The sequence below is a fragment of the Triticum aestivum genome, chromosome 3B, assembly GCF_018294505.1.
Source record: "Triticum aestivum cultivar Chinese Spring chromosome 3B, IWGSC CS RefSeq v2.1, whole genome shotgun sequence".
NCBI classification, from domain to species: Eukaryota; Viridiplantae; Streptophyta; class Magnoliopsida; order Poales; family Poaceae; genus Triticum; species Triticum aestivum.
The window spans coordinates 467,531,321-467,553,532 of record NC_057801.1 but is presented as its reverse complement, the minus strand read 5'-3'; the positions used below and the strand labels follow the sequence as shown (position 1 = coordinate 467,553,532).

The 22,212-nt window shown below is 47.0% G+C and overlaps 1 protein-coding gene across 1 annotated transcript; it reads left to right on the top strand.

Annotated features, from left to right (window-relative positions):
• The first annotated feature begins 16,912 nt into the window (after positions 1 to 16,912).
• On the top strand, positions 16,913 to 21,534 carry LOC123067538 (uncharacterized). The gene is made up of 2 exons (XM_044490291.1): positions 16,913 to 18,219; positions 21,410 to 21,534. The coding sequence occupies exons 1-2, from the start codon at positions 16,913 to 16,915 to the stop codon at positions 21,450 to 21,452; spliced, it is 1,350 nt and encodes a 449-aa protein (XP_044346226.1). The 3' UTR covers positions 21,453 to 21,534.
• The last annotated feature ends 678 nt before the right edge of the window (positions 21,535 to 22,212 follow it).

Sequence of the window (22,212 nt, the reverse complement as noted above, 5' to 3'; positions counted from 1 at the left end):
CCCTCGTTGCTGGTTTCTCCATAGATAGATCTTGGTGACACGTAGGAAAATTTTGAATTTCTGCTACGTTCCCCAACAAAAGACATACGGGTGAGGAATTTTAATAGTTATGTATGCCAGTAGCCCCCGAGACTTAAAATAGTTAAACTAACTGATTTAAGGATCATTTGTTATGCAGGATCTTACAAAGAAGAATACCCACCTATCCCAGGAGCTGCAAGAATGCAAGGCCCAACTTGAGGCCGCACTAGCCGTTGCCGGGGGAGCCACAGAGACCCCCTCTGGTAATTCATATTTTGAAAAGAAAAAGGAGTTTATGAAGTGCGGCGTTTGTGTATAGTCTGACAATAATATTGCAGAGGGTTCCGGACTAGATCCGGACAAGCAACATCTGCGGCGCCAGCTGAAGGCCGGCGAGAAGGTGCTTATGAGGGTGCAGCAGGAGAGGAATAAACTCCAAGATGCCAACACCCAGCTGGGCGAAGAACTAAAAGATGTTCGGGTCCAGCTGTCTAACTCCGTAAAGGAGAATCGGCGGCTTCGTCGCGGCATTTATAGTAAGTGCTTGAGCAAACTCTTTTGAAAAGAAGAGTTTGGCGAGGAAGTCGGTTGACAGAAATCTGTCTGTAGGTCAGCTCACGGGTCGGCCGGCGGAGGAGATGCCTGGTTCCACGGGAGACCCTCTTCCCGAGCTGCGGCAACTGCACGAACGTTTCGGCAGTCGATGAGCGGCGTCGTCCAGGCTTTGTGGCCTTCCGTCTCCCTACCCGAAGGCCTTGGAGGGCTTGCTGAGAAGCTTCAGGGAGTACGGCAGCGTCTCCGTCTGTGGAAGATATCGGCCTGCCGTCAAGGCGCCAGGGAGGCCTGGGCCATGGTGAAGACATGGTACCCGAAGACTGATCCAAACCACATGGCCGAGGTCGGACCTGTGGGGACCGATGGGAAGGAGATCCCTGTGAGCCTAGTGTACGGCCAAGTAGAGCTGGCCGCGAAATATTCCCAACAGGACTGTAAATTAGACAGCCTGTTAGATGGGATTGGTGAGGAGTACAATCAGTCAGTTTGATGATGTAGTTTTAAAATGACATGTAAAATGCCTTCTAGCCGGATTGTAGATTGTTTGTCTTTGCGGACCTTTTCGCTTCAACCTCGGGACCCAACAGTCCGGAGTGTGTCCGAATACCCTTACGGTTATAAAAGAACCGGGGCATGCATGGAGACAAGGCGTAGGGGTCATAAGTGCTTTATCAGACAAGTGCCCAACTAGCTATGTTATATTACATGGTTAGTAAGAAACATCTTCCAGGGAGAATAGTTCCGTTAGGGGTTCCTTTCCCTGGGAGGCATGCCCTAAAGTGCATTACCGGACTGCGAAAAGAGCAGAAAAAGCATCTGGGGGCATATACATAAATAAGTAATAAATCATCTTTCATGTCACCGACCGAATATTCCCTTAAGAATGCTAGCCTTCGGCTTCACCCAGTCTGAGGTACACATCCGGCTGACCCGGCAGTAACAATCGCAGAGGTGCTCCCTTTACCTCCTAGCCGAACAATCGGGAACGTAGGGGTAAGCACAGGAGCCAGGCAACCAGGCTTGGCCAAAACTTAAGTCATATCGATGCATATAATGGTGAGTAAAAGGTACATGCGGAAGTGTAACACATGTATTGGGCATGAAGCCCATATAAATAAGCTTCTGTTAAAGAAGCCCCCAGGTACAACGAGTGCGAGTAGCACATCGGGTAAGTGCGAACAAAGCGCAGATCAGCCCTCAAGAGGCTTGTACTGAAAGAAAAAAAAAGAAGGGAGGAAAAAGGAGGGAAAACCAAGACAGTGAAAAAATATGAAAGGCGGACGGAGGAAGGGGACGAACCCTGAGTCCGGCGCTAGGCGTAGAATCTGCGGAGACGGGCTGCGTTCCATGGGTTTGGCTTGAGTCGGTTGTCAGATGCTTTGCGCAGACGGTATGCCCCGCCGGTAAGGACTTGGTCGATGATGAAGGGACCTTCCCACTTGGGCTTGAGTTTGTCCTTTTTCTTGTCCGGCAGGCGTAGAACTAGCTCGCCAACATTGTAAGTTTTGGCCCGTACTTCTCTGCTTTGATATCTTCGAGCCTGCTGTTGATAGAATGCGGAACAAGATTTTGCCACGTCGCGCTCCTCCTCTAAAGCGTCCAAACTGTCCTGCCGATCCAACTCGGCTTCTCTTTCTTCGTACATGCGCACGCGAGGTGAGTCATGAATTATATCGCAGGGCAAAACTGCCTCAGCGCCGTATACCATAAAAATGGTGTGAATCCGGTAGTGCGGTTTGGCGTGGTCTGCAGCCCCCAGAGTACGGAGTCGAGCTCCTCTACCCAGTGCGTGTTAGATTCCGTGAGGGATCGCACTAATCTGGGTTTAATGCCGCTCATGATTAGACCATTTGCTCGTTCCACTTGACCGTTAGTTTGAGGGTGGTAGACTGAAGCATAATCAAGCTTGATGCCCATGTTTTTGCACCAGAGCTTAACTTCGTCGGCCGTGAAATTGGTGCCGTTATCGGTGATAATGCTGTGGGGGACGCCAAAACGGTGTACTACCCCGGATATGAAGTCTATCACAGGTCCGGATTCTGCCGTTTTAACCGGTTGGCCTCTATCCATTTGGTGAATTTATCCACCATGACCAATAAGTATTTGTGCTTGTGGGTTCCCCCTTTAAGGGGTCCAACCATGTCAAGCCCCCAGACCGCAAACGGCCAAGTGATGGGTATAGTTTTGAGGGCGGTGGGTGGCATGTGGCTCTGATTAGCAAAGAGCTGGCAACCGACGCATCGTAGGACTAAGCCCTGAGCATCTGCCCGGGCTGTCGGCCAATAGAATCATGTACGGAAGGCCTTGCCTACAAGGGCCCGAGCAGCGGCGTGGTGCCCGCCGAGTCTGGCGTGAAGTTAAGCCAGGAGATTTCGCCCTTCCTCTTCGGAGATACACCTTTGAAGGACTCCGGTTGTGCTTTTCTTATAAAGTTCTCCCTCATAGACCTTGTAGGCTTTAGATCGCCGAACTATGCAGCGGGCCTCATTTTGGTCTTCTGGAAGTTCCTGCCTGATTAAGTAGGCTAGGAATGGTTCTGTCCACGGGGCGATTACTGCCATTATTTCGTGGGCTGAAGGTGTTATTTCATTGGTTGAGCCTCCGATTGTGTCAGAATGTTCTGTGTTGGGAGGTGCCGTTGGTTCCGGATTGTTGTTTCCGGGCTCCTCTTCCCATAATACGGATGGCTTGAAGAGCCGCTCCAGGAAGATATTTGGAGGGACGGCGTCGCGTTTTGCGCCGATGTGTGCCAACACGTCTGCTGCCTGGTTATTATCCCGGGCTACATGGTTGAATTCGAGTCCTTCGAACCGAGCTAACATTTTTAAAACGACATTACGATAGGCTGCCATTTTCGGATCCTTGGCATCAAAGTCTCCATTTACTTGAGATATTGCGAGGTTTGAATCCCCGCGCACCTCTAGGCGTTGGATACCCATGGAGATTGCCATTCGGAGGCCATGTAGAAGGGCCTTGTATTCGGCTGCATTGTTGGAGTCCATGTACATTATTTGAAGTACATATTGGACTGTGTCTCCGGTAGGGGACGTCAGGACGACGCCAGCCCCCAAGCCGGCCAACATTTTGGAGCCGTCGAAATGCATGATCCAATTGGAGTATGCGCCGTACTCTTTAGGGAGTTCGGCTTCAGTCCATTCGGCGATGAAGTCAGCCAAAACTTGCGACTTGATAGCTCACCGTGGTTTGTAGGTTATGTCAAATGGTAAGAGCTCAATGGCCCATTTTGCAATCCTGCCCATTGCGTCGTGATTGTTTATAATATCGTTGAGAGGTACTTCAGAGGCCACCGTGATGGAACACTCTTGAAAGTAGTGTCGCAACTTCCGAGATGCCATGAACACCGCGTACGCTATCTTTTGATAGTGTGGGTACCGGGACTTGCATGGAGTTAAGACAGTGGATACATAGTACAGTGGTTTTTGAAGAGGGAATTTGTGTCCTTCTACTTCTCGTTCGACGACAAGTACGCGCTGACGACTTGATGTGTTGCCACGATGTATAATAACATAGGTTCGCCCAGGTTGGGCGCGGCCAGGACCGAATTTGTTGCCAATGTGGCTTTAATTTCTTCGAGTCCGGCCGTGGCGGCATCCGTCCATTCGAAGTGTTCGGTGCGCCGGAGAAGGCGATAGAGGGGCAGCGCCTTTTCTCCCAAACGGGAGATGAAGCGGCTTAGAGCTGCCACGCATCCGGTCAATTTTTGTATTTGTTTGAGGTCTTTTGGGATATCCAATTGTGACAGAGCCCGGATCTTGGCTGGGTTTGCTTCAATTCCTCTGCCGAATACAATGAAGCCCAAGAGTTTTCCGGCCGGTACGCCGAAAACACATTTTTCCGGGTTGAGCTTGATGTCATATGCCCGGAGGTTGTCAAATGTAAGCCTCAGATCGTCTACTAGAGTTTCGACGTGTCTGGTCTTAACGACCACATCGTCTACGTATGTCTCCACTGTTTTCCCTATCTGGGTAGCCAGGCACGTCTGGATCATGCGCTGATATGTTGCACCGGCGTTTTTAAGTCCGAAGGGCATTGTGTTGAAGCAGAATGGTCCGTACGGAGTAATGAATGCTATTGCGGCCTGGTCTTTTTCCGCCATCTTGATTTGATGGTATCCGGAGTATGCGTCGAGGAAGCACAATGAATCGTGCCATGCGGTGGCGTCGATGATTTGGTCGATGCGGGGGAGAGGGAAAGGGTCCTTTGGGCAGGCCTTGTTAAGGTCTTTGAAATCGACACAAAGGCGCCAGGATTTGTCCTTCTTTGGTACCATTACCAGGTTGGCTAGCCAGTCCGGATGCTTTATATCTCTGATGAATCTGGCTTCTAGGAGTTTGGCTAGCTCCTCTCCCATTGCCTGTCTTTTGGGTTCGGAAAATCGTCGAAGAGCCTGTTTGACTGGCTTGAATCCTTTTAGGATATTTAGGCTGTGCTCTGCCAGCCTGCGTGGGATTCCTGGCATATCTGAGGGGTGCCAGGCAAAAATGTCCCAATTTTCCCGAAGGAATTCTCGTAGTGCGGCATCTACCTCAGGGCTTAATTGTGTCCCAATGGAGGCCGTCTTTGTGGGGTCCGATGGGTGGACCTGGAATTTGACTATTTTGTCCACTGGTTTAAAAGAGGTGGACTTGGATCTCTTATCGAGTATCACATCGTCCCTGTTCACCGTGGAGCGCAGTGCGGTGAGTTCCTCTGCCGCTAGGGCTTCGGATAGTGCCTCTAGGGCTAGTGCGGCTGTCTTATTTTCAGCGCGGAGTGCTATATCTGGATCACTGACCAGAGTGATGATTCCATTGGGGCCGGGCATTTTAAGCTTCATGTACTCGTAATGGGGTATAGCTTGGAATATTGTGAATGCCTCTCGGCCTAGCAAGGCGTGATATCCACTGCTGAATGGGGCCACTTGGAACGTGACCTCTTCGGACCTGTAATTGTCCGGTGAGCTGAACACTACGTTGAGTGTGATTTTTCCTGTGCAACGTACTTCTCGACTAGGGATTATTCCTCTGAAGGTTGTGCTGCTCCGCTCAATGCGGCTCCAGTCAATTTCCATTTTTTGAAGGGTTTCCTCGTAGATGAGGTTTAATCCGCTGCCGCCATCCATGAGTACCTTGGTAAGACGAAAGCCGTCCACTATCAGACTGAGGACCAATGCGGCTGGTGCTCGAGTTGTTCGGAATTTAGGTTCATCGCTGGCATTGAAGGTGATAGCCGTGTTGCTCCATGGATTTGTTGTTGCTACTTGGTAGACTTCGGCGAGGCCGCGGATTGTTCGTTTCCGCATGTTATTTGATGCGAAAGTCTCGAAGACTGATAACACCGTACTGGTACTGTTGGGCTGGTTGCCCGGGGCTAGAAAGCCTTCGCCACTTTTGGCCACCTACCGCAGTATCCAACATGCTCGAAGGCTATGTGTTGGGGTGGCGTCCTCCGTACTGTGGATTTTACAGGGCCCGTTGAGCCATCCCTCCAGTACGGTTCCGTGCCCTTTAGGTTTTTTTTGCTTTTTGGTTTTTAACCCAGGTGCTTGAGTATGGCGCACCCTTTTATTTCGGACTAGGGTCGTATTCAGGGCCGGATTGTCCCAAAACCTAGTTTCGGTTTTCCTAGCACTCTCCATTGCACAGTATTTTTGTACAGTGGTCGCTAGGTCGGTGAAGCGTGTAACTTCGCGACGACTTATGGCGTTCATGATTCCCTTGTCCGTGCAATTGTTGCAGAAAAATTCAATCGCGCTTTCTTCACGGCAGCCCTTTATCCTGTTCATAACCAGGAGGAATCTGGCCCAGTAATGATGTACTGTTTCATCGGGCTCTTGCCGTATTTGAGATAGATCGCTTATATTTGGGTGGGCGGGCGGAATTAAATTCGGAGCCCCGCCCAGTCTGGGGCTTGAAGGCCAAGAAGTTTCTGGATTTGGAAGCTTGGGTTGTTGGATATTTTCCAACAAATCCGGTCCGATGCGTGACTTTAGGTTCAGTGCTTGATTGACGTCCGTCACTCCGCGGGAATCCGGCATGGAGGGATCGGGAATCCGGACATAACGGGTTTTTAACATAGAAGAGGAGTCGCCGCATTGTTCCTCTACCACAACAACGTGGTGGGTAGCCTGGGGAGAGTTAATTTCTCTCAGATCGGTTTTAAGCCCAATCTGATCGTAGTCTGTAGCGACTCCCAGGGCGGCGATGCGATCCAAGAGCTCGTTTATGGAGGAGAGCTCCATCGGATCTAGCTGCTCGGCGAATTCCGAGTTGATGCGAAGATCGCTTTCGATGACCTGAGAGGTCATTGTCGGAGCGGTGGCCGAACTGGCGGTCATGAGAAAACCACCTAGCCGGATAGTTTGGCCGGAGGCCAAAGCTCCCTTGACGACGGCGCCGTCTTTAAAGACGGGAAAGGGCATCCTTCCTGATCGCGACGGCACAGAGGAACTCTCAATGAAAGCACCAATGTCGGTGTCAAAACCGGCGGATCTCGGGTAGGGGGTCCCGAACTATGCGTCTAGGCGAATGGTAACAGGAGACGAGGGACACGATGTTTTTACCGAGGTTCGGGCCCTCTTGATGGAGGTAAAACCCTACGTCCTGCTTGATTAATATTGATGATGTGTGTTACAAGAGTAGATCTACCATGAGATCAAGGAGGCTAAACCCTAGAAGCTAGCCTATGGTATGATTGTTCTTCCTATGGACTAAAGCCATCCGGTTTATATAGACACCGGGGAGGGCTAGGGTTACACCGAGTCGGTTACAATGGTAGGAGATCTACATATCCGTATCGCCAAGCTTGCCTTCCACGCCAAGGAAAGTCCCATCCGGACACGGGACAAGGTCTTCAATCTTGTATCTTCATAGTCTTGGAGTCCGGCCGATCATGATAGTTCGGCTATCCGGACACCCCCTAATCTAGGACTCCCTCAGTCACTGCCGCTGTCGCCCGCTTATATAGCACACCTGTAACGGCTCTATGCTCAACGACTCTCTGTTGGGTCCCGCAGGCCAAGCGTGCAACGGTCTGAATAATATTGGTTGCCTCTGCCGCCTGGTCCCACCTGTAAGGGCCGAGTCAAAACGTTGACCTGATGGAGACGCCAAAGTTCACAGAACGAGTCGGTGCACACGGACTAGGGGCAAAACTGAGCACAATTTGCATCTGAGGGAAAAACTGAGCACAGAGACACCACTGAGGGCAAAAGGATAATTAACCCAATATAATTTCAACAGACTCTTAGCATCGCTACGAGTGAGAAAGTCTCATCGTAGTCAGCTCCTTGAACTTATCGGGAAACATCTTAGCGACAAGTCGAGCTTTCTTAATGGTGACACTTACCATCATTGTCCGTCTTCCCTTTTAAAATCCATCTGTACCCAATAGCCTTACGACCATCAAGTAGTTCTTCCAAAGTCTACACTTTGTTTTATACATGGATCATCTCTCGGATTTTATGGCCTCGAGCCATTTGTCGGAATCCAGGCCCACCATCGCTTCTCCACAACTCGTAGGTTCATTGTTGTCTAGCAACATGACCTCCAAGACAGGTTTAGTACCACTCCGAAGCAGTACGCGTCCTTGTCGACCTACAAGGTTTGGTAGTGACTTGATCCGAAGTTTCATGATCACTGTCATCAGCTTCCACTTCAACTGGTGTAGGCACCACAGGAACAACTTCCTGTGCCCTGCTACAGATTGGTTGAAGTGATGGTTCAATAACCTCATCAAGTCTCCACCATCCTCCCAGTCAATTCTTTCAAGAGAAACTTTTCCTCGAGAAAGTACCCGTTTCTAGAAACAATCACTTTTGCTTCCGGATCTGAAATAGGAGGTATACCCAACTGTTTTGGGTGTCATATGAAGATGCATTTATCCGCTTCGGGTTTGAGCTTATCAGGCTAAAACTTTTCCACATAAGCTTTGCAGCCCCAAACTTTTAAGAAATGATAGCTTAGGTTTCTCTAAACCATAGTTATACGATGTCATCTCAACGGAATTATGTGGTGCCCTATTTGAAGTGAATGCGGTTGTCTATAATGCCTAACCCATAAACGATAGTGGTAATTCGATAAGAGACATCATGGTATGCACCATATCCAATAGGGTGCAGCTATGATGTTCGGACACACCATCACACTATGGTGTTCCAGGTGGTATTAGTTGTGAAACAATTTCCACAATGTCTTAATTGTATACCAAACCCATAACTCAGATACTCATCTCTATGATCATATCATAGACATTTTATCCTCTTGTCACGACAATCTTCAACTTCACTCTGAAATTACTTGAACCTTTCAATAATTCAGACTTGTGTTTCATCAAGTAAATATACTCAGCATCTACTCAAACCATCTGTGAAATAAGAACATAATGATATCCACTGCGTGCCTCAGCACTCATTGGACTGCACACATCAAAATATATTACTTCCAACAAGTTGCTTTCTTGTTCCATCTTACTGAAAACGAGGCTTTTCAGTCATCTTGCCCATGTGGTATGATTTGCATGTCTCAAGTGATTCAAAATCAAGTGAGTCCAAATGATCCATCTGCATGGAGTTTCTTCATGCGTGCATACCAATAGACATGGTTCGCATGTCTCAAACTTTTCAAAAACGAGTGAGTCCAAAGATCCATCAACATGGAGCTTCTTCATGCGTTTTATACCAATATGACTCAAATGGCAGTGCCACAAGTAGGTGGTACTATCATTACTATCTTATATCTTTTGGCATGAACATGTGTATCACCACGATCAAGATTCAATAAACCATTCATTTTAGGTGCAAGACCATTGAAGGTATTATTCAAATAAACAGAGTAACCATTATTCTCCTCAAATGAATAATCATATTGCGATAAACATAATCCAATCATGTATATGCTCAACGCAAACACCAAATAACAATTATTTAGGTTTAATGCCAATCTCGATGGTAGAGGGAGCGTGCGATGTTTGATAACATCAACCTTGGAAATACATCCAACACATATCGTCACCTCGCCTTTGGCTAGTCTCGGTTTATTCCGTAGCCTTTTATTTCGAGTTACTAACACTTAGCAACCGAACCAGTATCTATTACCCTGGTGCTACTAGGAGTACTAGTAAAGTACACATTAATGTAATGTATATCCAATATACTTTGTCGACCTTACCAGCCTTCTCATCTACCAAGTATCTAGGGTAGTTCTGCTTTAGTGACTGTTCCCCTCATTACAGAAGCACTTAGTCTCGGGTTTGGGTTCAACCTTGGGTTTCTTCACTAGAGTAGCAACTGATTTGCCATTTCATGAAGTATCCCTTCTTGCCCTTGCCCTTCTTGAAACTAGTGGTTTTACTAACCATCAACAATTGATGCTCCTACTTGATTTCTACTTTCACGGTGTCAAACATCGCGAATTGCTCAAGGATCATCATGTCTATCCCTGATATGTTATAGTTCATCACGAAGCTCTAGTAGCTTGGTGGCAGTGACTTTGGAGAACCATCACTATCTCATGTGGAAGATAACTCCCACTCGATTCAAGCGATTGTAGTACTCAGACAATCTGAGCACATGCTCAATGATTGAGCTTTTCTCCCTTAGTTTGCAGGCTTAAGAAACTTGTCGGAGGTCTCACACCTCTTGACATGGGCACGAGCCTGAAATCTCAATTTCAGCTCTTGGAACATCTCATATGTTCCGCGACGTTTCAAAATGTCTTCGGTGCCTCAATTCTAAACCGTTTAACATTATGCACTGAACTATCACGTAGTCATCAAAACGTGTATGTCAGATGTTCGCAACATCCACAGTCCACGCTCGAGGTTCAGCACACCGAGCGGTGCATTAAGGACATAAGCCTTCTGCGCAGCAATGAGGATAATCCTGAGTTTACGGACCCAGTCCGCATAATTGCTACTATCAACTTTCAACTAAAATTTTCTCTAGGAACATATCTTAAACAGTAGAACTAAAGCGTAAGCTACGACATAATTTGCAAACACCTTTTGACTATGTTCAGGATAATTAAGTTCATCTGGTTATTTAATGAACTCCCACTTAGATAGTCATCCCTCTAGTCATCTAAGTGATACATGATCTGAGTCAACTAGGCCGTGTTCGATCATCACGTGAGACGGACTAGTCATCATCGGTGAACATCTTCATGTTGATCGCATCTGCTATACGACTCATGTTCGACCTTTTGGTCTCTTGTGTTCCGAGGCCATGTCTGTACATGCTAGGCTTGTCAAGTCAACCTAAGTGTTTTGGATGTGTAAATCTGGCTTACACCCGTTGTATGCGAACGTTAGAATCTATCACACTTGATCATCACGTGGTGCTACCGTCGTTCTAAGCAAATAAGATGTAAACACATGATAAACATCACATGCAATCGAATAGTGACATGATATGGCCAATATCATTTTGCTCCTTTTGATCTCCATCTTTGGGGCGCCATGATCATCATCGTCACCGGCATGACACCATGATCTCCATCATCATGATCTCCATCATCGTGTCTTCATGAAGTTGTCTCGCCAACTATTACTTCTACTACTATGGCTAACGGTTTAGCAATAAAGTAAAGTAATTACATGGCGTTATTCAATGACACGCAGGTCATACAATAAATTAAGACAACTCCTATGGCTCCTGCCGGTTGTCATACTCATCGACATGCAAGTCATGATTCATATTACAAGAACATGATCAATCTCATAGATCACATATATTTCATTCATCACATCCTTTGGCCATATCACATCACATGACATATGCTGCAAAAACAAGTTAGACGTCCTCTAATTATTGTTGCAAGTTTTTACGTGGCTGCTATAGGTTTCTAGCAAGAACGTTTCTTACCTACGCCAAAACCACAACGTGATATGCCAATTGCTATTTACCCTTCGTAAGGACCCTTTTAATCGAATCTGATCCGACTAAAGTGGGAGAGACAGACACCCGCTAGCCACCTTATACAACTAGTGCATGTTAGTCGGTGGAACCTGTCTCACGTAAGCGTACGTGTAAGGTCGGTCCGGGCCGCTTCATCCCACGATGCTGCTGAATCAAGATAAGACTAGTAATGGCAAGTAAATTGACAAAATCGACGCCCACAACAACTTGTGTTCTACTCGTGCATAGAAATTACGCATAGACCTAGCTCATGATGCCACTGTTGGGGAACGTAGCAATAATTCAAAATTTTCTACGCATCACCAAGATTAATCTATGGAGAGACTAGCAACGAGAGAGAGGGGAGTGCATCTTCATACCCTTGAAGATCGCGATGCGGAAGCGTTACAAGAACGCGGATGAGGGAGTCGTACTCGCGGAGATTCAAATCACGGAAGATCCGATCTAACGCCGAACGGACGACGCCTCCGTGTTCAACACACGTACAGCCCGGGGACGTCTCCTCCTTCTTGATCCAGCAAGGGGAGAGGAGAAGTTGAGGGAGAGCTCCGGCAGCACGACGGTGTGGTGGTGGAGCTTGCAGTTCTCCGGCAGGGCTTCCTCAAGCACTACCGAGGAGGAGGTGGAGTTGGAGAGGGGGAGGGCTGCGCCAGGGGCCAGGGGTAAAGCTCCCATGCACCTCCCCACTATATATAGGGGTGGAGGGGGCTGGTTTCTTGCCCTCCAAGTCCATTGGGGCGTTGGCAAAGGTTGGAGGAAAGAAATTCCATCATTTCCTTCCCCACCGATTGTTATCCCCTCTTTTTAGGGATCTTGATCTTATCTCTTCGGGATATGATTTTATTTCTTCTAAGGGGGGATCTTGGTGTGCCTTGACCAGGGGTGTGGGGCCTTGCCCCCACTACCCACGTTCATGTGGGTCCCCCCATGCTGGTGGGCCCCACTACGAAGCCTTCTAGAACCTTCCCGGTACAATACCGAAAAATCTCGAACATTTTCCGGTGGCCAAAATAGGACTTCTCATATATAAATCTTTACCTCCGGACCATTCCGGAACTCCTCGTGACGTCCGGGATCTCATCCGGGACTCCGAACAACATTCGGTAACTGCACACTAATTCCCATAACAACTCTAGCGTCACCGAACCTTAAGTGTGTAGACCCTACGGGTTCGGGAATCATGCAGACATGACCGAGACAGCTCTCTGGCCAATAACCAACAGCGGGATCTGGATACCCATGATGGCTCCCACATGTTCCACGATGATCTCATCGGATGAACCACGATGTCAAGGATTCAAGCAATCCCGTATACAATTCCCTTTGTCAATCGGTACGTTACTTGCCCGAGATTCGATCATCGGTATCCCAATGCCTTGTTCAATCTCGTTACCGGCAAGTCACATTACTTGTTCCGTAATGCATGATCTCGTGACTAACTACTTAATCACATTGAGCTCATTATGATGATGCATTACCGAGTGGGCCCAGAGATACCTCTCCATCACACGGAGTGACAAATCCCAGTCTCGATTCGTGCCAACTCAACAGACACTTTCCGAGATACCCGTAGTGCACCTTTATAGCCACCCAGTTACATTGTGACGTTTGGCACACCCAAAGCATTCCTACGGTATCCGGGAGTTGCACAATCTCATGGTCTAAGGAAATGATACTTGACATTAGAAAAGCTTTTAGCAAATGAACTACACGATCTGTTGCTATGCTTAGGATTGGGTCTTGTCCATCACATCATTCTCCTAATGATGTGATCCCGTTATCAATGACATCCAATGTCCATGGTCAGGAAACCATAACCATCTATTGATCAACGAGCTAGTCAACTAGAGGCTCACTAGGGACATGTTGTGGTCTATGTATTCACACATGTATTACTGTTTCCAGTTAATACAATTATAGCATGAACAATAGACAATTATCATGAACAAGGAAATATAATAATAACCATTTTATTATTGCCTCTAGGGCATATTTCCAAAAGTAGTGTGGGGCTTTGTGGGCAATCAAACAAAGTGTAGAACCTGGTTTAGAGCATGTATGTAGGAGGTCCGAAATTGATGCAGGGAACAAAACCAATTACACCCAACATTGTTTTTAGAGACATTTACATTTGTGCCCCTAACTCGAACCCACTACATAGATTTACCCCTAATTTTGAAGCATTCTCAAATTTGCCACTGTGTCGTTATGTGCCCTTAATGCCCCTTCGTGCCGTATCCGCTCGGTCAAAGTCCTTTGACCGTCAATGGGGCGTTTCTTGGACATATTTGCCCCTCTATTCACTTGTCACTTAAATGTGGGTCCTACCCTAGGAAAAAGAGAAACAAATCTGTCTTATTCACTCTCCCTCACTTATAACATAAAAAACTCTCCCTCTCTCATAAGGGCATCTGAAACAGTTTGTATGTTAGCTTGTTGGAAAATATGCCGCGTCATCAACCAACACATTAACATACAACAACTCCAATGGGTTGTATCTAGTTTGCCCAATAGGATGTGAGCTAATAAATAAGGTGCTCTCTCATTCTACATTGGAGCTTGTGCAAGGGGTGTTGGTTCATGTACATACAACCTTCTTCTCTTCCCTCATTTATTGGATGACACATCATCAAAAATCCTATGTGGCAAAGTCTACCAACAACTATATTACAACCATTGGAGATGCCCTAACCTCTCTCTCCTTGATATATGTGCCAAGGACCCACTTGTAGTGTCCACACCAGTCCACGCGCTCCAAAGCAAGGCGAGGCTCAGCAGGTGGCCGTCGCCGATGATGGGCGGCGCGCCTGCATGTGAAGACCAAGGGGACGAGCTCGGGGTGGTTCATCGAAGGATTTGCAGGTGGTGGTCGAGGCGGATGGCGGCGGACTGCGACGCCATGCACGGGGAGCACCTGAGACATTCCGCGGAGGACGTCGATGCTAGCTGTCTCGGTCGAAGGCTAGATCGAGACCAAAGAGCATGGCCATGTGCCCCTCTGGCCGCCTCTCCTCTGCCCTACGCGGTGAATTGGGCCTGGGGCCGCCTGTAGACGACGGGCGGGACTCTGGTCTCCGCCATGGATGTGCTTTTGAGCTCCTAAATCCGTCCGCCCCGAGCCACCGTTGACCTCCCCGACCTCAGTGTCCTCGTCGCTGAAATCTTTGGGACCTACTCCCCTCTTCCACTGCTCGACCCCATTCCCGGAGCGCCCTGCCTGAAGCCAGCCGCCATGACTGACCTCGGCTGGCTCGGTCGTGTGCGCGCGCCCACCTACCTACGAGTGTCGTGCCCGTGAAGATGAATTGGTGTGCAAGGAGTGCCTCACGCAGCTATACTGCCCGCCTCGCGCTCTCCTCCCACGACCGTCTATAGCCACGTACAGCGAGCCGCCGGCGAGCGCAGCCGACTGGGCATGCGTTTGGGGACGTGTGGACCGGTGTTGACCCTGGCAGTGGGTGCCATGGCCCACATGTCAGAGAGAGAGAGAGAGTGTGTGTTTTATTTTTACTTTTTATGTTTGTTGGGGTCCATTATAAGTTAGATAGAGGGGATGAGATAGTGAGCTTTTTTTAACTTTGGGCAGGTCCACGTGTAAATTACATATGCATAGAAGGAGAAGTGCATCGATGCACGCAGCGGCAGCTGCACGCACGGCATCGACGGCGCCAGCGACTTTGCGATTCGAATGAGGAAGCCTGCTAGTTAGAGTATATAACTGAACATTGGCTATTGTTCTGTGACGCATGCGTATTCAAAGGACCACGACTGGCAGGACGACCTGACACAAGGAAAGTAGGCAGTCCAGACGCAGGAAGATGTATGACCGTTGCTTGCGTACTGGTTTTTACCATGATCTACTTTAAGACCATGGACCCGGATCGATCACTCTGACAAGTCACAGGAGAGTACTAATCAGTTGCACCGTCTGTTTTTCCACTACGCATAAACAAATTAGCATGGTGTACGTTTTTACATCATTTTTTCTAGGCAACTAAACTGGAGCACGATTTCGCAAAAAAAAAAAACTAAACTGGAGCACGAGCGTCCATGCTGCCCACTTCGTCCATGTCCCCTGCGCGCTCACCGCCAGCGTTTCCATCGTACACCACCGAGGACGTGTCCCTTGTATGCGTGCATGGCAAGGCCCCACCGCCGCCTATGTTGACCATCGGGTCATGCCACACTAGTAAAATCAGAGCCAGGCCCACAAAGTAAAAAAGAAACACGTCTGCGCGCCTGTTCCTTTGCGTCAGTTCTGTACCCATCAGGCCCGGCTCTGCACCCTGCACGCACCCGCAAACCGACGTGGACACTGTATTCGCAAGTATGAACCGATGTATGTGACCTTTTTGCATTTCAAAAGAGATTAATGCGCAGATCACCTCGCCTAGACGTGCGGCTGGATAGCTGCGTTCAGCTGCCGCTGCGTCCAGGACATCCGCTCTCAGCATAGAAGGGCAAATATGTCTAGAAAACGTCCTATTGATGGTCAAAGAACTTTGACCAGACGGAAATGACACAGAAGGATATTTTTATAAAGACACCTAATGGCAGAGGGGCAAATTTAGACACGCTTTAAAATTAGGGGTAAATCTGAATAATGGGTTCGAGTTAGGGGCTGAAATGTATATGACCCTTGTTTTTATAAGAGCAGAGATAAATGATGTTTCCTATTCGCCTACTGGCACATGAGCGAACGAGTTGGCCGACCATAGATATATTGAATGTTGGTTCCGATTTTGGAAACCTTTTTTTTGAGCATCAGTACAGACAAAAGCGCTCAATACACGCGCATACACTCATCTCTATGAACGCACACACGCACACCCTACTCCTATGAGCATCTCCGAAAGACTGAGCCGGCATATCATCTTGAGATTTACGAAGTCATCGTAGGCGCCTCGTCGTCGATAGGAACGTCTCCTCTAAATGCGAATCGCAGGAAATCCTGAAATAAATCCAGAAATAAATCCATGTTTTCAGAATTTCTTCACATTAAAAAAGCATTTAAACAATTTTTTTATATGATTCCATTTTTTAGAAAACCGTAACTTCATTTTTCAGAAATTTGAAAAGTTGTTCGCATTTTCAGTAAATATTTTCTTTTACAATAAAATATATTCGTATTTCGTGAAAAGTTAGATTTGTTTCAAAAAGGTTGCTACAATTGACCTTTTTTAGAGAATGCAACAATGAGCTTTTTTTGTGAGGATCAACAATGAGCTTTTTGTTTTTGAGAATGATGCAACAACCGAGCGCTACAGAGTCGGGCCGGCCCAGTCGTTGCCTCCTCTTTGTGCGTCGGAGTCCCCGAGATAAAATATCGACTCGTTCAGTGTGTGGCAGCGAGCCCATCCATAGATTCATCTCTCCTCCATGCGTTAGGGTTCCATCTCCGCGTCGACCTCCTCGGTTGCCATGGTGATGGATGACCACCAACTCCGGCTGCTCCAGATCCCTCCGCCTATCCACCCCGAGGATCCGGATTCTCCTCTCCCGGAGACCATCCTCATCGACTCGTTCGACTACCTCAGCGACCGCACCAACGCCACCACCGCCCGTGGCCGCAGGAGCAGGACCAAGAAGAAGGGCAAGCGCATCCTGGTCACCTTCTGGCCGGTTGCCCCGCCTCGCGTCTCCTGCTTCACCGTCCACTGCCCAGATCTGAAGCCCGATGCATTCGCTGACATCCCCAAGATCTCCTATACGGAGGACGACCTCGTCCTGCTCAGCATCACCATCTGCCCCGAGCGCCTGCACATGTACGGCGAGAACATCCGCTACTTCGTCTACCAGGCCGGCACCAAGAAGACGCCGCCGTCGGTCAAGCTCGTCCACTGTCCCCCCTACTTCAGGATCTACGACCAAGAGGTTGCCTTACTGCACTGCCACCACCAAGAGATGTTCTTCATCGCCGTGCTCCGCTGGGCCTTCATTGATCGGGATTACACCGACGAGCACTTTAATCTCCACCTGTACAACTCCAAGACAAAGGCATGGAACATCAAGTTGATGCTTCTTGATTCGCCCAAGGATTTTGAGTTCCACTCTTTCAACAAGGGGATCACCATTGGAGGGGAGCTTGGTTCAGTGGGTTGGGTCGACCTTAGGCGGGGCATTATCATCTGTGACCTTCTCCTTGACAACCAGAGTCTTCGCTACATCCCACTACCTTCGCCGCTGTCGCCCGATCCAGTCAGGGGTTATATGTTGTATGTTCGGAACATCACTGTTCTCCAAGGTTACATCAAGTATTTTGAGATGCACAGTAACGTCAGACCGGGCTCAGACACTGGAAGCTCCCTGATATGTGAAGGTTGGATGGCTGCAACAAAAAAAATAAAAATTTCAAGCATTGGCTCTACTTCTGGTAGTAGCAACTGGGAGGAGGACTGTACTATCAGATGCTCAGATGATGTACCATTGGATAGCCCTGTGTATGCCCAAATGCTACCTAATCCGCAGGAGGGAGATGATGCCAAGCCAAGCCTGAAGAAAATTCGTGTAGGCTATCCTGCTCTTAGCTTGCATGACGGTGATGTTGTTTACCTTATGCACATGCCTGATCCCCGTGGGGATAAGGCCTGTGTGATTGCTCTTGATATGAGGAACAAGGCTGTAAAAGGCGTGGCTAATTTTGGCGGCTCTGGAAGACCCCTGGGTCATTCTTACACCTACTTTCCGAGTGGGATCTCCAAGCATCTGGGCATTTTCTCATCAACCAGGTAATTTCGTTAAGAGCTTTCATATCCTTTCGTAGCAAAATGATTTACAAACTGAAGTATCAAAGGTAAACCAACTTGTACTGGCAGCAGAGAGTACTTTGGGTACTTTTACTGAGTGGATGTGGATTTGTTACATCAATGTTTTTATTATGTTGTGCAAGTTAATATCACAAAAGAATGGGTTCCATCCATTACAATTCTGGTCATTATTTATTATTTCATTTGATCATGTGCAGCTACCAGCTAGTATTCTTTAGATCTACCTGATTTGTTGTTTCAAAATAACTACTCTATTTGTTTGAGGACAGTGAACATTGTGCCTGCATTTATCTCGCTAGCATTTACGTTTCTGTCCATAAATTCAGCACTTACTTATGGACAGTGAACATTTGTTTCAAAATAACAAAAGTAAAGACAGTGTCCCGCTTAACTTCACCGCATTGTTCCCTGACCAAAGTTTCTGCTTGCTTATGGTGTGTTGCACATGAATGATTTCATGAGTGCGCCATGTGCTATATCTTGCACACCATGTGGTGTAACTAACCCCTATTAAAAATAATTCCACAGCCATTGTTCAAACGGTGCAAATGTGCACCAAGGAAATAAAATAATCCTATAGTTGGCTTATTTGAGGGGAAAATATTGCACACCATTGGTAGGTTATCTCATACCCAGGATTCAGCTTCCATGCATTGCGTCTTTCGTGCCATACTATTTCCTGGGCCATTGTCAGAACGATAAGATGCACTATCTGCACGAATTAAGCAATGTTTTCTTTTGTTGTGTGCAGCTGTTTGGTAGATAATCTTGCTTTTGTATTAAATGTTTATTTCTTTTGTGGGAACCGAAAAGTTTCCATCGCACACAAAATAAGCAAAGTGTAAGCCTAACCCAGCTGTTTTCACTGGACAAAATGGGCAATCCCTATGGTTGGCTTATTTGAGGGGAAATGTTGCAGTGGCTCCATGGATCCTGTAAAAATGGCAATACATTTAGGTCCCTGTACCTCATATTAGTTGTAATTCTAGTTTTGTTCAAAGACAAACCTTTCTTTCTATCTGTAACTACCGATTTCTAGAAATGCGCATAGTTTAGTCTTTAGTGTAACTCCATTTTTCACCCCCTAGTTTAACAATTGGCCCATTTAGCAGAAATTCTTCCCACTTGCCCCATTTAGTAAAAGTTGTGCCAGCTTTCACCTCCTTTTAAACATTACCCATTCTGTAAGGTGGGCCGAGTCATCAGGTCTACGTGGCTTGCCATATCAGAAGCATATTTAATCTCCGACTACCTTCTCAGGTCCTCGTCCGCACCGTTGTGCGGCAACTGTTGCAGCCACAATGTTCCCACCATTTGCTAGCCAGACACAGCTAAATGCCAGAGCTAGCTAGCGCATAATAGTGCACTAGTAGTAGTACACTTGTATCATCTTCAGCAAACTACTCCCTATTCCCAAGAAATTGCACGTATAGGGAGAGTTGAGGCAAAAAACCTGCTTCAGCAGTCTCCCTAAACCCAAAAAATTATCTCCTCAAATAGTGGAGAGTTGCAACCCTCCCCATAAATTTTCAATGCTTGCCATGTCAGTGCGCCGCCTCCATTGACCGCCGCGCCACTGGACCACTGCCGCCTGCTGGAACACCACCGCTGCCGCCGGACTTCTGTGCTGCCGTTGCTGGACATCCGCGCCGCCGCCACCTGCCACCGCAGCCTCGACGAAAAGATGCAAATGAGAGAGAGGAAAAAAAATGACCCACTGGCAGGCGTGGCCCATTTGTTAGGGAGAGTTGTATTGGGACAAAATCGGCAATCACTATGGTTGGCTTATTTGAGGGGAAATATTGCAGTGGATCCGTGGCCCCTGTAAAAATTGCAGTACATTTAGGGTCTCCCTCTTCTTCATATTAGTTGTCATTCTAGTTTTGTCCAAAGTCAAACCTTTCTTTCTATCTTTAATAACTACCGGTTTCTAGAAATGCGTATAGTTTAGTGTGAACTCCATTTTTCAACCCCTAGTTTAACAATTGGCCCATTTAGCAGAAATTCTTCGCACTTATCCCATTCAGTAAAAGTTGTGTCAGCTTTCACCCCCTTTTAAACTTGACCCATTCTGTAAGGTTGCACCGAGTTATCAGCTCTACGTGGCTTGCAATATCAGAAACATATTTTGCCCTGGCATATTTAATATCCGACTACCTTCTCAGGTCCTCATCTGCACCTTTGTGTGGCAACTGTTGCTGCCACAATGTTCTCACCTTCTGCTAGCCAGACAGAATTAAACACGAGAGCTAGCCAGAGCATAATAGGGCACTAGTAGTAGTAGTCCACTTAAGTAGAGTATTTTGGTTGTATTTTTCGTAATTATTGTTTTTGTTCTAGTACTAGTACGTAGCATAAAATTTCTGTGTGCCATGCATGTACAGGACAAGCGTGCATGCGCTAGCTTCTCTCTTCAGGTTTCAGCCAAGCGATCGATGAAGCAAGGACAGTAGCTACAACAAAGATCGTAGTAGAAGCAGCTAGGATTGTTGAAGTCGCGCATGGCCATGTAGACCTGATGAACGAGTCCTACCAAATAGAACTGAATAAACTGGCAAATGTTTCACTAAATGGGAAATGTTAACTGGTGAATGCGTTCAGTACTGTCCCTATATTTGTACCATTCGTCAGATATTAGAGTTAGACTAAATAGGGTGAACAGGAGGAATTCCTATTAAATGGGGTAATTGCTGTCACAAATGTTAGACTATGGATAAAAAGTGAAATTCACTCTATAGTTCAAGATTATAAGATTTATATTTTTAGATTCACCATGACAATTATGCTCAGTCATTATACTGTACAAATTTCTAGGAATTGATGGCTAAAGATAGAAATGTTTGACTTGGGACAAATCTAGAATTTGAAACACAGGGAGTTGCATGGAATGGAAGAGAACTTGCAAGTTCCTGAAACTGGGTGTTGTATGACAAGAATACTCAATACAGTCAGAAAGAGATAGTGTGAACAAAATTGCTAATGTTAGTACTCCTTTGATGAAGAGCAGAGCGGTTGTTGGAATTTTAATTTAATTGGATAATAATTTGTTTATGGGTCTTCTGCTTTTTATAGTCAATGTTTAGATGATTTAACCTCTGCAAGTAGATATTTCATATCATCTAACAGAATTTTTTTACTCTCGTTTATACAGGCAAATATCGAATGCTGCTGAAACAAGTAGGGATGGCAAGTAAGAAGCTTGTTACCGAAATTTGAGTGCAGGCTGGAAAGAAGTTTGAGTTCAAATTGTTCGAAGGCATGGTCAAAGCCCCGGTACAAAAAAAGCTTAAGAAGTCTTTCCTACCTCATCGGGTGATGCGTATGATGTGTTGCATTGCCAATGAACTTGTATTACTAAAAATCTCATGCATTGTATCGACTATATTTGTTGGCCGTGTGTGTCCACTATGTTCTATGCTAGCCATGTGAGGTCTATATATATAGACTTGCTAAAATAAGCCTAAACCCATTCTTTTTTATCATTAATTTCCTAGTGGTAACTGGATGTAGTTGATAACTAATTTTAGTGAAGCCTTGTGCGTGCGCTGGTTTATCTAGCTCCATGGTCGCGGGCTGTTAGTCCAGTAGTGAAACATTACTGCTCGTATCTTGCTCTCGTAGTCAGGGCATCTTCAAAGTCCACCCTTAAATCACTTGCGCACATCTTCAAAGTTGACCCTTAAATCGAAAGTGCTATTCTGAGCTCGAGTTTAGAACGTGGATCTGAGGCAGGCCAAACAAAATCCATTTAGAACGACTACTTACGCTGCGTACAGAACGAAGAGGCAGTGTGGGGAAGGATTACGGCTGCTGCCATGCTGGTCGCTGCTGCCGCCGTCGCCGCCGGAATCTGCGAGAGCTCCCAAAGTTAGGTCAACTGTGTGTTGTCGAAGGTACCAGACGACCCACTCAATTACCGCTCAAGCCAACACACGGAACGGAAAGCAAACTTCC